Source organism: Alligator mississippiensis, chromosome 14 (assembly GCF_030867095.1).
Source record: "Alligator mississippiensis isolate rAllMis1 chromosome 14, rAllMis1, whole genome shotgun sequence".
In the NCBI taxonomy this organism is placed as follows: Eukaryota; Metazoa; Chordata; order Crocodylia; family Alligatoridae; genus Alligator; species Alligator mississippiensis.
In genome coordinates, this window is record NC_081837.1 from 30,154,685 (window position 1) to 30,170,351 (window position 15,667).

At 53.3% G+C, this 15,667-nt stretch overlaps 2 protein-coding genes and 1 non-coding gene across 3 annotated transcripts; 1 reads left to right on the forward strand and 2 right to left on the reverse strand.

Annotated features, from left to right (window-relative positions):
• Positions 1-217: 217 nt before the first annotated feature.
• BUD23 (BUD23 rRNA methyltransferase and ribosome maturation factor) lies at positions 218-8,115 on the reverse strand. The gene is made up of 12 exons (XM_006258784.4): positions 8,029-8,115; positions 7,867-7,904; positions 7,360-7,455; positions 6,957-7,039; positions 6,706-6,802; positions 4,814-4,910; positions 4,529-4,579; positions 3,859-3,944; positions 3,513-3,558; positions 2,753-2,814; positions 1,071-1,160; positions 218-736 (listed from the first exon to the last, which is right to left on the reverse strand). Exons 1-12 carry the CDS (start codon positions 8,074-8,076, stop codon positions 682-684), a joined length of 849 nt encoding a protein of 282 aa, XP_006258846.2. The 5' UTR covers positions 8,077-8,115; the 3' UTR covers positions 218-681.
• Positions 1,681-1,816, reverse strand: LOC132245286 (small Cajal body-specific RNA 20). Its single transcript, XR_009457110.1, has one exon. It is a non-coding gene; the product is annotated as a small Cajal body-specific RNA 20 (non-coding RNA).
• A 60-nt stretch (positions 8,116-8,175) lies between the features above and the next one.
• Positions 8,176-11,315, forward strand: DNAJC30 (DnaJ heat shock protein family (Hsp40) member C30). The gene has a single exon (XM_006258798.4). The coding sequence runs from the start codon at positions 8,246-8,248 to the stop codon at positions 8,870-8,872; it is 627 nt and encodes a 208-aa protein (XP_006258860.2). The 5' UTR covers positions 8,176-8,245; the 3' UTR covers positions 8,873-11,315.
• The last annotated feature ends 4,352 nt before the right edge of the window (positions 11,316-15,667 follow it).

Sequence of the window (15,667 nt, forward strand, 5' to 3'; positions counted from 1 at the left end):
CATTCACCGTGTGGGGTCCTTGACCGCAGCTGCGGATGACTTTGCATAACCACGTGCAAGCAAGGGTTGGTTGGGTCACAGCATTAGGAAGCCTTCAACATCCTTTCAGAAAGGGAGAAGTACTGGGGGACTGTTCATTTCCACTTGACCTGCCTCAGCACAGAACAGCTCCTGATTCACACATGCATGCCTGACGAAGAGGACAGTTCTGCAACCCTCACACTCAAAGAGCTTCTATTTGCTGACTGGGCTGGAACCCCAGAGGAAGGGTCCCAGAAACAAGATAACCCAGGATACATTGCATTCCCAAGGTCAGGAACAGGTTGCCTGTGGCTATACAGCAGCTCTACCACCCTGCCCCCGTGGGCTGGTAACAGGGCCCACACCCCAGAAAGTCTGCAAAAGGCTGGATCAGTCTCCATAGATTGCACCCCAACCTGGCTGCAGTGTTGGCTAAGAGATTCTCCTTCCCAGGTAAACAGGACTGGAAGCATTCAAGTGGGACACTGGGCAGCCCCTCCTGCAGAAGTCACGGATGGACATCCTCAGGCTGTGCAGCTTTCAGGCTTAGGTTGCGTGTGCCTGCAGCCCCTGCTGGTGCAGAGGTAGGTCCACAGGGGTTGTGCCAGGGTCAATGCAAAGCCTGCCACAGAACTGGGACTGGAAGGAAATCCAAAGGGGTCAGAAGTGAGGGCGCCGCTTTCGGCCGGTATATTTTGTATCAGCCCGCACTTCCCTGTGGAGAAAGAAACAAACATGGCTCAGCTGAAGGGACACAAATGTACTGGAAACAAAACAGCCAGCAGGCCACCTGCAGACCTGTACTGACAGCCAGGAGGGGACTCAGCTTAACACAGAAGAGTCAGAAAAAGCACAGAGCTGGCAGACTGCTGAAGCAATGGGGATCTTGGCAGGAACAGGTGCAGCACAATGCTAATAACCCTGTTGCCTGCCCCAACCTCAGTGCTGCTGGTGGCTGTCTCCACAGAGATCCCAAGTGCCTTGGCTGCAGCTGAGAGAATGTCTCACTCTGCTCTGTAGGACCCAACATGGGAAGTGGAGGCACTTACTTGCCCTGCCGCCGCCTGCGTTCCTTCTTCTCCAAGATCCAGTCCCGAGACTTCTTTGCAGACTTCCCCTTGGCATTTTTGAACCTTGTTCTACAAGAGAACCAAGAGAGAAGGCTGACTGGGGCCAGGTGTGGGGTGTGGACAGAGCTGGTCACTCATTTACCTCAAGTCTCAGGTTCTCCTAGCTTGCTGCAACCAGCCCTGGATGGATTTAGAGTCCCTCACAGCCCATGATCTTCCCCCTCACCCCATGAAAGTGAGGGCTTAAGGAAAGGTTAGGACTCCAAGCTTGTAAGCAGTAGCTTGGCTGGACAGAAACAGTCAATGCAGTACAAAGAATATACAGACAAAGAACATCCTGACCAGCTCTCGGAGTCTAGGTAACTCACTAAACTCTAGCAACAATGGTAGAGGAAGGGACAGGGACTGGGTATGCACCCAAGGTGCTACCTAGCAGCATGGACAGTCACTGGCCATTGGCATTGTGAAGAGATAGGCTTATTAAGTCAGACAGAGCCCCTGGCTTCCCAGCAAGTTACTAATGCTGCCCTCTGGACGAGCTGTCTAAAACAATGAAGAGGCCTCAGGCTGGTAAATGTTAAGCGTACAATTCTGTAAGAGGCAGGAAAACATGACAGCCAGCAGCTCCTGGCAGCCATGACGATTATCCTCTGGCTGTTACTTTCAGTCTCTCCCACTGGCTGCAAGGGAAACAGTGCCTTGCAACACAGGGTCAGGAGGAGACATTGCTAATGGTACCGTAGCACACCAGCCCTGAGCCATATGAAGGGCTAGACAGGGATCAAAGCATCAAAGTACACAGAGGCAGAAAAGGATCTTGGAGTCTTTACTGATTCCAAGATGAACATAGGCCGCCAATGTGGGGACATGGTCAGTAAGGCTAACCACACCTTGTCATGCATCCACAGATGCATCACAAACAGGTCCAAGGAGGTGATCCTCCCCCTCTATGCGACATTGGTCAGGCCGCAGTTGAAGTACTGCATCCATTTCTGGGCGCCGCGCTTCAGGAGGAATGTGGACAGCATTAAGAGGGTCCAAAGGAGGGCCACTCACATGATACGGGGGCAGCAGGGCAGGCCCTATGAGGAGAGGCTACGGGACCTCAACCTGTTCAGCCTCCACAAAAGAAGGCTGAGAGGGGATCTGGTGGCTGTCTATAAACTTGCCAAGGGGGACCAGCGGGGAACGGGAGAAACCCTGTTCCCCCCAGCACTACCAGGAGTAACTAGGAATAATGGCCATAAGTTGACCGAGAGTAGGTTCAGGCTGGACATCAGGAGGCGCTACTTCACAGTTAGGTCGGCTGGGATCTGGAACCAACTTCCAAGGGGCGTGGTGCTCGCTCCTACCCTGGGGGTCTTCAAAAGGAGGCTAGACAATCACCTTGCCAAGGTCGTTTGACCCCAGCATCCTTTCCTCCCCATGTCAGGGTGTCAGACTTGATGATCTGCTCAGGTCCCTTCTGACCCTACCGACTATGAAACTAAGATAAACAGCTGAGCAGAGAAGGGAATTTAGGGCTCCATGGAGGTGGGAGGAGGGCAGGTGGGGGGAAGGAGGACACAACACTCGTCTTCCTGAAGCCCCACAAACATGCTGGGTTCCTGTCAGATGCCTCTCATGGAGCTGACCCTGCAGCTACACCCCCAACACAGTACCTTTCATTAGTAAACTTGGCCTGCCGGGATTCCTCTCCATCAGTACACTCAGCACCAAGACCCTGAAAGCAGAGAAAAAGGGGCATTAATGTCATCAAGCAGAACTCAGGAGCTGCCACCACATGGATGGAGGGGCACAGTCACCCCAGAAGCAAGATGCCAGCAAATCTAGGGGAGAGACTGTTCTGTGGGAAAGAAGCAAACTGATCCATCTACCAGCTTTTGAGGTAAAAGCAAAACAGCACCAAGCTGGCTGCATGGAAAGCTTGGACAGGATGAGCTAACGTTAGGCAGGACAGCATATCCTTTCCCTCACAGATCTCAAGCTCTCAGGGAAGAAATGAGCTCAGGCCCAGCAGCCCCTTCATGCTTGAAATAAGTATGGCCAAGGCTGGACCATGGAACTCAGCCCTAGCTGAAGGCGGACAATGCCATGCAAACACCAGGGAGCCCTAGGAACACGAGGTCCTGCTGTCCATGGCTCTGGACAGATGGCATGTCTGTATTGCAGACAGATTCTCCCACAAACTGTGAACTTGCTACAGCAGTGCAGAGCAATATGGGGTTGACCCCCTACCCATATCCAGACTAGTTATTTTGAGCTGCATGTCTTTACCCTGAACTGCAGACTGCTGTGTAGGTAAATCAGGCTCTAAGGCTCTACACTTCCTATGCAAAGAGGATCACTCACTAAGGAGCAGCAGCTTCCCATACCCCAATGAATCCCAGTATGCGGTCACCCAAAGCTGGGGCTCATTACCTTTGGTAACACACCAGATGCACCAACAAAGAGGCAGAGAAAGAACCTGAAAGAGAGACCAGAGAGATAAGAAATGGGAGCATACAGTTTCTTTCTGGGATTGGGAATGCAGGTGGAGCTGGCTTCCAGCCACCTTGCAATTACAAGAAGCTGAATATGGGACAGAGCGCATTCAGAAAGGACAAGTCTCTCACGGGTTTGCTCCACATTATGAGCTACCACCTTTGCCCTAGAGCAAGATATCCATATGGGGGAGACACACCACCGTGTTTGCAGGAGTCTTGTATATCAGCCCTCAGCAGGAATAGCTACACCATGCCCAAGCCCACAAGGACACAAAACTCACTTCTTAGCTTTGGCACTGTTAGGATAATCCACCACCATCCCTCCTGTGAAACCTGCCTTCATGGCCTGAGCAGTGATGAGCTCCAGCTGCAAAGAACACATGGTGTCATCAGTTAGCCAACCAGCCATCCACCCAACAATGTGTGACAGAACTGCCAGCTGAGTCTTATGCAAATTATGTTCATCAGTTCTGCACTAAATCCCCTTTCCAAAGCAAATTCCACATCCAAACTCCCAGTTGTAAGGAAGCAGTCTGCTAGTATTGCCTCTGCCCAAAAACCCAGTGGCTCAACCACAGCTCGAAGATCTGGCTTTCCAATTTGACCAGACCGTAGGAAATCTGGCAAATCAAATGCTTAATCCATATCCTGCCATGCCCTTTGCTTGTTCTAAGATTCAACTCCTCAAACACAGTCTGTAGAGCAGTGGGTTAATGGTGCACTCCATGAGCTCCTGCATGATTCCAGAAAGGACCAGAGTCTAACCACCATATTGGGATGTTCCCCCTTCAGGAGCGTCATAAGGTTTCCACCAATACGGCACGGACCAAGACCACGTGCACTCAAAGCAGCACTCAAGAAAGTCTGGAAAATGCAGTCAAGCTCTGGGCAGTGCTTTTCCACCTTGCACCACCCATGTACCCTTTCCCAGCAGGGGAAGAATTGACATACCTGTTCGGAGTTCTCAGGATAGAGCTGCAGGACAGCACGCGATCCCCGGGCCTGCAGAGAGTAAAGGAGATTATGAACCCCTTGCCCAAAACAGACTTATGCTACAATACAGCCTGCCTGCCTAGCACAGGGAGTGTGACCCAACACCATAGTGTAGCTGGGGTAGGTAGCAGTGTCCAAGTCAGCTGGGGGACCATGCTCGAGGGACAGATCAGCCTGAAAGGAGATCCTCTCACTAGATGTACTGTGAGGAGGAAGGGCTGGCTGAAAAGGGGCCACACTCACCAAGGCAGAATAGAGGGTTGAGAAGAATCGATACAGGCGTTTGGGAGGACTGTGCGTCTTCTTATCGGCATTACAGAGCCACTGCACTGCAGAAATACTGAGAGAGAACATGTGACCAAAGGACAAGAGAGCCCCCAGCCTCTCATGGGGGCTCCTCAGGCTACTCTTTTCAGCAAAACCTTTCCATCCCCTTCATCTTGCCCAAGTCTTCTCTCACCAACCCTCCCCCCAGACTTGACCCATCCCCGGACATTCCACTGGCAGAGCTGGTGCTTGATGTACCACTGGGCTGAAGGCACTCACATCAGCTGTTCAATCAGCACATTGTTCCCACCAGCCTTCCTAGACAGCATTGGATAAACCCATCCTAAAGAAACATTGACTCAAAGCCTGTGGGGCCACGCATCTGAACTGCTCAACAGCAATATTCGCCCCTACAGAATGCAGGCTTCCTTTACAACAGAACAAGCTTCTAGTTCCTGCAGCTGCAAACACTTCCCACCATGGATGGCATGCTAGTGCCTTAGATCAGTGGCTCTCAACCAGGGTACTGTGAGACCACTTGAGGGGTGCCATGGTGCAGGTGCTGCCACTGCACAGCAGCCACCAGGTAGAAGCACCCCACATGCCTGGTACACAGCCAGACTGGGAAGGGCTCTGCATGCATGCGCTCCTCAGATTTCTGCTAAGCCTTAAGCAGGCAGAAGAGACTGCTCATGCCTCAGTTCTTCCTGGTGTGCCTGTGCACCAGGCATGTAAAACAGTTTTTACCTGCCAGTAGCACCCAGTTGAGAACCACTTAGGTTGGGGGTTTTCAATCTTTTTGCATCGTTGTATCCCCGGCCAGACACGGAGCAGTGTACCCCCAGCCAGGGAGTAAGTGAGAGGAGGGCCAAACGGCCGGATGTGGAGTAGCAGCAGCTGCCACATGCAAGCTTCCCCTGCCCCCCACGTCCAGCTGGGCAGGCGGTGCCTGCATGGCAGCACGGGATGCTGCCTGGTAGCACTCCGTCTCTGCCCATGTGTACCCCCTAGGGCCAGCTCAAGTACCCCTGGGGGTACGCACACCCCCAGTTAACAACCCCTGACTTAGGTAAACTGAGCTAGCACAACAATGGTTCTCAACCAGGGACACCACCAAATTCAAAAGTTGGGAGGTGTACCCTGACTCTAGAAAGGTTAAGAACCACTGCCTTAGACCATCCAAAAGAGCTGTACCGAGATTCCTACGACCATGATGTCAGGTAAAACACAGCGAGGAGGTACTATGTCCCTTCAAGGGTCAGATTCTCCATTAACCCAAGTGTAGCCCCAATTCACATGTGCAGTTAATGCAGTTACTCCCCCACCACTCTGAGCAAGTGACCCTGAATGCAACAACAGCTCTGGGGTAGTAAACAGTGCCCCCCACACCTCACTTCCATAAGAAAACTTTTCCCCAGCCTTCAAGGGAGCTGGGCTGTGGGGCTCAAGGGCAGCACCATGTCGAAGCCTTGTAGCTCCAGCTTTCCAACTATAAGATATGCAGCTCTCTCTTTCCCCAACACCCATAAGCAACTAATGCTGGGCTCAGCTCTGGGTATTTCAGCCCCTCCTGTTTGCCTTGGTTATCAGCAGCCCAACCCCTCCTGGGTCCATCCTCAGCTTTCTGAGTATTGGTTTCTCAGTTTTCCCAGCACTATGAGACACACAAAGTACATGAAGGTAACTTTCCAATAGCCGCCCCCAAATTGAAGTAAGCTACTACAATTCAAAAGCTGTCCAAATCTCAACCTGGAATCAACCTGCACTGTGGCAAGGACAATAGTTAACAAGGAGGCACAGAGAAGTCTGTCCCTGTTCGGTAGAGTTTCTGGGAACCACAGGAAGACAATGAAAATGTACAGCCGTACCTGATGCAGCCATCAAACGTGCCCGGCCTGAAAGGAATACCGTGTCCCACGTCTGCAAGAAGAAGGTCCCCTTCCACCTCTCTCTCCACAGCCACATCTGCACAGAACTTGAAATAATTAGGAAGCCTGCCACGTGCCTTCAAATCACATCACAAGATTTGAAACATCTGTCTGCTGCATGGGCAGTGCTTTCCTAGTCAAAGCATGAAGGTCCAAGCCCTTGGATATACAGCGGAACTGGATCTGCTTACCCAGCATGGCAGAACTGATGTCCATGCCAACCCAGTAGTGCCCCTCCTCAGAGATGTAATCTCCACTCAAACCAGAACCACAGCTAAAAAGGAAAGAGCAAGGGTTACAAAAGCAGTAGAAATAAACAGCCAACTCCTTCACATATAACCCAAGAGGTACCTGTTAACATTAATGGAAATTAGGCCCTTGGGCACAAGTGGATCAGATGCCTGAGCCATGTTCATCACCATGCTACCAGACAAAACCCTACGTAAAATGCCAGCATTTTTCATAATACAAAAAACAAAAGCTCTGGCAGCTCAGAGTCCTGTCTTCCTATAACAGCAACCCAAAGACCAAAGGGAAGAAAGCAAGAAGGAAGCAGCATCCTTCCAACTCCATGACTCATCTGTATTTTCTTACCCAACATCCAACAGGAAACACGGCTGATCCTCTGCCAAACCCAACAGCTCCACTGCCCGCTGTGACATCTGCGTCTGGATCTCAATCATTCGAGAGCTGAGGGAGAAAGCATCACAAATCAATGACTCCTCCTTCTTCACACAAAGGCAATGATGTAGGTGTAGGTTAAACCAAACGCTGCAGGCTGGAGGAACACAACGCTACACTCCAGTGCCTGAAGAAACCCCGATTAGTCCACAGCTTGTGCCACAAAAAGCACCTGCAACTTGTTACATGCAGTGACCCAGCTTCACCCGGCTTTCCTGGGCCCTTTCACAGACACCTTAATATGCAAGTGCAGTTTCTCCGTGCACGTCTAGGGCGGGCCTCCGCCGCCCAGCAGTGCACAAGGGGGAGGCACGGCGAGGCGAGGCCCGGCAGGGCCCGGGCACGCCCGGAGCGCGGGGGCGCAGGCTGCCCGGGCCGGAGCCGGGAGCTGGGAGCGAGGCCGGCGGGACGAGCCCTTACTTCTGAGTGTACTTGCGCGCCTCGGCCGCGTCGTAGAACTGCAGGGAGAGACGGCGAGGAGTGAGCGCGGGCCGGAGCCTCCCCCGCTGCCCTGCCCCAACCCCCCTCCCGGCCCCGGCCCCGGCCCCGGCCCCGGCCCCGGCCCCGGCCCCGGCCCCACACCAGCTCGGGGGGGCCACGATGCTCAGGCCTCCGGCCGCTGCCCGCCATGCTGCCTCTATAACGTCATCTCCCCGCGCCACAGCGGAGCCAGCCGCCGCCCGCTTCCATTGGCCAGCCCCGCTGCGCATCGACTTTGGCCGGCTCCGCCCCGCGCCCCCATTGGCCGGCCGCAGCAAGATGGCGGCGCCCTGGCTGAGGTGAAGGAGCGGCAGCCAGCATGGCCGCCCGCGGGCGTCTCGGCCGAGCCCTGCTCGCAGCCCGCTGTGTCGCCCGGCTGCACTCGCAGAACGGGCCCGCGCCGCCGCGCACCCGCCGCGCGGGCCTGTACGAGCTGCTGGGCGTGCCGGCCACGGCGTCGCAGGCGCAGATCAAGGCCGCCTACTACGCGCAGTCCTTCCGCTTCCACCCGGACCGCAACGCCGGCAGCGAGGAGGCGGCCGCGCTCTTCGCCGCCGTCAGCGAGGCCTACTTGGTGCTGGGCAGCGCCACGCTGCGCCGCAAGTACGACCGCGGCATCCTGAGCAGCCAGGACCTGCGCACGGCCAGCCGCCCCTCGGGCCGCCAGGAATCGCCGCCGCCGCGCGCCCACCGCCCCACTTCGCCCCGCGGCCGCTCCGTCCGGGCCACCGGCCGCCCGCCCCAGCCCATCTTCGACTTCGACGCCTTCTACCGCGCACACTACGGCGAGCAGCTGCAGCGCGAGCAGTTACTGCGCAGCCAGCGGGAGGAGCTGCGCAAGCAGCGCCAGGCGGAGGAGGCCCGGGGCAAGCACGGCGACGCCGTGGAGCTGTTGGCTGCCGTGCTCCTTCTGCTCGTCCTGACCCTGCTCCTATATGGGAACTGAGGGCCAGGCCTGGGGCAGCCTCCCTGCGCCCACCAGACCGCCTGGGAGCTCCCCCGCTCCCTGCGGGAGACCAGGGCCCTTTGCGGGCGGCTGGCAGCACCCCACACGCTGCCCCGCTGTGCGCGCCGGCTGCTCTCGGGAAGCTGCGGCACAACTACAGCCCCTCAGATCCTCTGTTGAGACCAGACTTCGTCATTTGCCCGAAAGCGGTGGCAGCTTCGAGCCTCCAAGTAGCCGGGGTGAAGGTTCCTCTCCTTTGCTTATCTGGCAGGGTTGAGGTCCAGGGAGCTGCTGTGCCTGCTCCCTGTTTAGATGTAGATGTTAGGGATGACCTCAGTTGCTGCAGTCACAAATTCAGGCCCTCGATTGCTCGTTCTCATGGGTATAGGGTGCACTTTACTCGTGGTCCTGCGCTCGCATCCAGGTGTAGCGTGGACCCGTTCTCATGGATCGTATGTAAAACAGGGCCTGACTGGATCTTTGTCATTTCTGCACTATGTGAGTGAGAGGATTGCACTCTCCCTGGTGTGGGCTGACAGTGTGTGGTTCTTCATGTACCAGGAACTGTCAGGTGCTGTTTTTCTAGACGGCCTGTTGACTTTTTTTTTTAAACAGCTCCCCAGTATATGCCAGGACTTGCAGTGCTGATGACTCATTGAACAGACTTGCTGTCTGTACCATTGACATATCTCCCTTTTCTCTCTTCCTGAATGCTTGATACCAAAGGTTTTCAGGTTTGGTGGAACATGAGAAAAGCTCAATATGGTGGCAGCAAGCAGTATGTCTTGTGCAGCTGCCTGGCTTGTCCAAAGGGTACAGAAAAGTTCTTGTCTTTCCAGTTCTTAAGGGCATCCAGTTTTTACAACTGGGGACCCTGCACTGTGAGTGCTGACTCGTGTCATATCTTAATTTATGTGTGGATAGCATGGGTTCAGACTAATATATTAATTTATGCAAATTCTTAAATCTAGAAGTGTTTAGCCTCACATGAGGCTTCTTTCTTGCACCTCAGTTGGGGTTTTTGCACATGTTGCTTTCGAACTTTGTGTGTCAGCACAGAGTGAGTTAAATCTGTTCCCCTCTAGTTTAGCGTCTCACAGGGTCTCTGGTGTGCCAAGAATTTCACTTCCATGCTCTCTGATTTGTACAGGATCCCCTGGTAGTGTCTTGCAGTCTCAAGCACAGTCTCAGCCTTCTGCCTGTCTTCAAGGGAATTATTTTCTTGCAAATGAGAACCTGCAGAAAATAAGTCTGACGTGTCCCCAGGAGCCTGGAAGGGACAGGAGGGTTCTGATAGGTGCGTGCAGCTTCCCACTACCTGAGTGTTCCCTGATAATTGAGCCTTGGGCCAAAAGGCAGCAGCATGGCAGAGAGTCCAGTGCAGGACAGGGTGGGAACAACTTAATAAATGTGAGGTTCTGAGGACCCATGAGAGCTTTTCAAAATAATTCTACCCTTCAAAATGACACAGTCCAGACATGCTTTCTCTCTGATCAGAACACTTTTGTCCCAGTGACTAGTCTGTTCTGCCCCAGTGATTGATTTAAGGCAAAGGACTTGCTTTCTTGGGCCTCTCCTATTGGTATTGGGTACTGGGGTTAATGCAACCCCATACCCCATCAGGCTGGGAGGGATTCTGGGTCAGCTTGTGAGAAGGTGCTAGGAGTTGTTTGGTTCTGGGATACAGGCTGAGAACTTCCATGGAGCAAAAGGGTTGTGGCCTGGGGTTTCAAGTCATTTTCATTCCACCCTTTCTAAAGCCTCTTACGAATGCATTTGGCCTGTATGCTTGTTTTACATCATGCAATCCTGACTCTGATTTGGCTGTGACATCCCACTCTTTACTAGTCAATCCTTTGAAAGAAAACAAAACAGAGGCACAAAAGTGCAACAGGGAAATGTGGTAAAACATGTGGGAGATGGTGTTCCTCACTCTGATGGCCAATGCTGGCTCTGAGTTGGCACTTTATTTAGTTCCTGATACCTGGGGGTCTTGGGTGGACTCCACGTTCAGCTGTGAACTCTACTGTCGGTTTGTGATGGCTCTGGTATACTGCAATGGAGACCTTTCAGGGATGCTGCTGCTAATAATGGGTTTTAGTAATTCACTTTGTGGTACTATCATAAATTGGAGTAGGAATTCACCTGCCAATCTACCCCAATACCCATGTTGCTCCCTGGCTCTGTCATGCTGAAAGAAGTCTAAGTATTTCTCTGAGATGGAGACCTCCTGTGAGCTGTAGTTATGCCCTGTGCCTGGGTCAGACATGTTTGTGGTGCAATATGCTGTGCTGTTAAACTGTGCTGTAAGAACGTGCCTTAGAGTGGGGGACTTGTACAAGGACAGTGTCCCAATCACTGACTATGGGGAGGGGGCAAGAACATAAAGCTGTACATCTTGTTTGCTGATTAAATACCTGTGTCTTTCTTTTTTTTTCCTTTTGCTGGGCTGTGGCTTGCCTTTAATCAGTAGGTCCACCCAAGACTGCTCCTGGCCACTCTCACCAAGATATTTCGTAGACATTAGGGCTGGAAGGGACCTCAGAAGATCATCAAGTCAGCCTCCTGCCCCAGGGGCAGGAAGTCAGCTGGGGTCACAGGATCCCAGCAAGATAAACGTCCAATTGACTCTTAAAGGAGTCCAGAGTAGGTGCGTGCGCCACCTCTGGCAGCAGTCTGTTCCAGGCCTTGAGGGCTTGGACAGTAAAGAAGTTCTTCCTTGTGTCCAGCCTGAAATGGTCTTGGAGGAGTTTGTGACCATTTGACCTTGAACAGGCATTCCCCCAGATCCTGATGCATACCACTTATATACTTATAGGCAGCTATCAGGTCCCCCCGAGCCTGTGCTTTTCAAAGTTGAAGAGTCCTGTAGCTCTCAGCCTCTCATCATAAGGCCTGTTTTCCTGCCCTCTGATCATGCTTGTGGCTCTCCTCTGGACTCTCAAGCTTCTCCACTTCCTTTTTAAATTGTGGCATCCAGAATTGGATGCAGTACTCCAGCTGCAGCCTCACCAAGGCCGAGTACAGCAGGAGGCTGACATCCTGGGCTTTGCTGTTGCTCAGACTTGCAGTAAGAGAGTCCCTGCACTGAAGCACTTGCAGCTGAACTGAAACCACTTGCAAAGCGTATGGGAGGGCAAGATGCATTGATATGAGTGGGCATATGAAAAGTCCATCTGACTGTTCATTGGTGTCACAATAGAGTTTGGAAAAGATGGTTATGGTTTCCTGGATCAGATACATGTATAACATTTACCATGGGGAAGGCACAGAGAGGCTATGAAAGGAGCTGGCAGACTGGGCCAATGCTGCAGTTTTTGGTGGAAAATGGGAGGTGGGGATGAAAAAGGGGACATGTTGGGAGGTATAAATCTATGACAAGTGTATTGAAAATTTTTCTGGGACAAGACTACGGTTACATAGATTCATAGATATTAGGGGCTGGAAAGGATCTCACAAGATTTTTGGGTCCAGCCCTCTGCACTTGGACAGGAAAGACTGTTGGGGTCAGATGACCCCAGCAAGGTATGTGTCAAATTTGTTTTTTAAATATCTCCAGGGTAGGTGACTGTACCACCTCTGGGTGGTCTGTTCCAGACCCTCGGCATTTGAATCGTAAAGGAATTTCTCCTTATGTCCGCTCCTAAGCAATCTTCAGGCAGTTCATGCCCATTGTTTCTTGTCTTCCCCTGGAGTGCCTTGGTGAACAATTGCTCCCCCAGGCCCTGATTTGTGCCCCTTATATACTTATAGGCTGCCATCAAGTCCCCTCTGAGTTTTCTCTTGTCCAAACCAAACAGTCCCATGTCTTTCAGCCTCTCCTCATATGACCTGTTCTCCAGACCTCATGCACGTGGCCCTTCTTTGGACTTTCTCTATTTCTCCACATCCTTCCTGAAGTGCGGCTCCCAGAACTGGACGCAGTACTCCAGCTGCGGTCTCACCAAGGCCAAGTAGAGCAGGAGGATGACATCCTTAGTCTTGCTTGAGATGCATGCCAGCGTTTTGATTTGCTCTGCCAGCTACGGCATCACATTGGTGGCTTATGTTCATTCTGTGGTCTATCGTGACCCCCAGGTTTTTTTCAGTTGTGGTGCTGGCAAGTGTAGCACCACCGAGCCTGTAAGTGTTGCAGATTATTTCTACCCAGATGGAGGACTTTACATTTTTCCATGTTGAGCATCCTTAGGTTTTGATCTGCCCACCTTGCAAGCCTGTCCAGGTCAGCCTGTATCCCCAGCCTGCCCTCCAGCGTGACTCCCCCATAGATTCATAGATTGCTAGGGGCTAGAACGGACCTTGCAAAATCATCAGGTCCAGCCCTTCTGCACTAGGCAGGAAAGAACTGGTAGGGCTGTGAGAAGCTTCGGTAGCCGATTCGATTCAGAGGAGATTTGGCCTGATCCATTGGCCGAATCTCCAAATTGAATCGGGAGACCTGTTAATCTCTCCAAATCGAATCGGAAGCCTCTGACTTAATTCGGAGAGATTTGGAGATTCAGCCACAGGCTGCACAGGCAGACACTAGGCAGTGCTGGTGGGAGCAGTCAGATGAGCCTTGCCTTGAGCCAGCAGCCCCAGGAGAAGCTACTGCTCGTCCAGCTGCTCCCCTGGCTGCCCTCCACCGAGCCAAGGCAGGCAGTGCTGGCAGGCCCAGGAGAAGCCCTGGGGGCTGGGGAGTCGAACCAGGAGCTGGGGGGAATGATCGGGGGATGGGGAAACGAACAGGGGCTTCCCACTCAGCTCCTGGTTTGATTCCCCAGCTCCCTGATCATTCCCCCCAGCCCCTACGGCTTCTCCCGGGGTTGCTGGCTCAAGCCACAGGTTGTCCAGCTGCCTCCGTCAGCAGGCAGTGCTGGCAGCCCCAAGAGAAGCTGTGGGGGCTGGGGGGAATGATCAAACTGGGAGCTGTGGAATGGAGCAGGGGAGAAGCTCTGGTTCAATCCCCCAGTCCCCTGATCATCCCGCACCCAGCCCCTGCAGCTTCTCCCAAGGCTGTCAGCACTGCCTGCCTTTCCCTGGCGGGGGTGCAGCTGGGGGAGTGTTGGACGAGCCGTGGCTTCTCCTGGGGCTGCCAGCTCAAACCAGGGCTTATCCAGCTGCTCCTGCCGGCACTGCCTCCCCAGCTGCTCTCGGGAAGCTGCGGCACGACTACAGCCCCTCGGATCCTCTGTTGAGACCAAACTTCATCATATGCCCGAAAGCAGCAGCAGTGTCGAGCCTCCAAGCAACCCGGGTGAAGGTTCCTCTGCTTACCTGGCAGGGGTGAGGTCCAGGGAGCTGCTGTGCCTGCTCCCTGTTTAGATGTAGACATTAGGGGTGACCTCAGTTGCTACGATCACAAATTCAGGCCCTCAATTGCTCGTTCTCATGGGTATAGGGTGCACTTCACTCACGGTCCTGTGTTCGCATTCAGGCATAGCATGGACCTGTTCTCATGGATCGTATTGCAAAACAGGGCCTGACTGGATCTTTTCATTTTTTGCACTATGTGAGCAAGAGGATTGCACTCTTCCTGGTGTGGGCTGACAGTTTGTGGTTCTTCACATACCAGGAACTGTCAGGTGCTGCTTTTCTAGATGGCCTGTTGACTTTTTTTAAACAGCTCACCAGTATATGCCAGGACTTGCAGCGCTGATGACTCATTGAACAGACTTGCTGTCTGTACCATTGACACATCTCCCTTTTCTCTCTTCCTGAATGCTTGATACCCATATAGTCTACGGCCAAATAAGATTCAGTGCCGAATATCTTCTGATTCGGCTAATTCGAATCAGGAAAGTGATTTGAATCGCTGAATCAAATCACTATCCCTCCAAATCGCCGAATCCGAAGGAAATACTTTCCGCTTCGCACACACCTAACAACTAGGGATCAGGTGACCCCAGCAAGGTGACTGCCCAGTCTCCTTGTGAAGATTTCCAGTGTAGGTGATTGCACCACCTCTGGAGGGAGTTTGTTTCACAATCTAGATACGCTGACTATGAAGGAGTTTTTCCTAGAATTGAGCCTGAAGCAGTCTTCCAGGAGTTTATATCCATTACTCCTGGTCTTCCCCATAGGGTCCCTGGTGAACAGTAGGCCTGTGCAAATGGCTAGTATTTGATTTGGATTTGGCCTATTCCGGGAACAGTGATTTGATTCGGTGATTCAACTCACTGCCTCAAATCAATTCAGACGAATCCGATTCAGAGATTTGGCTGCTGCCGAATCTCCAAATCGGACAGGCCCTATCCCCCGTCTGCTTTCAGTGGCTACCCGGTCTTCCCCAGCTCCTAGCTCTTTGGGGAAAAAAAGCCCAGACTCACCAGATGCTGCCAGGCGGTGGGGCGGGGATCCCCGCTGCCCTCCACTGCCCCATGCTGGATGTGGGGCTCTACCATGAGGCCCCCCTCCCCCCCCCATGTCTGTCCTGCCTGCCCCAGCCCTTTAAAAAAAAGAAAAGCCCTGCACTCACCAGGTGCTGCCAGGAAGGGGGCGATCCCCACTGCCCCGCACCACGTGGGGGGTACTGCAGGAGCCCACAGAAGCCCCAAGACCACTGCAGGAGTTGGTGAGGCCAGGCTGTTGTTTTTTTCTTAAAGGGTTGGGAGCTGGGGTGGGCGGAGCAGCCATATGGGGGCTGGGAGAGTGGGCGGGGTGGCTCACGACAGCCCCCCATGCAGCATGGGGCAGCAGGGATCACCTCCCTCCACTAGGCAGTAGCTGGTGAGTGGGGGCTTTTTTTTTAAAGAGCTGGGGGAGCAGGCAGGGGATGGGGTGTGGTGGGGGTCCCCCCATGGTCCCCCCCCACCC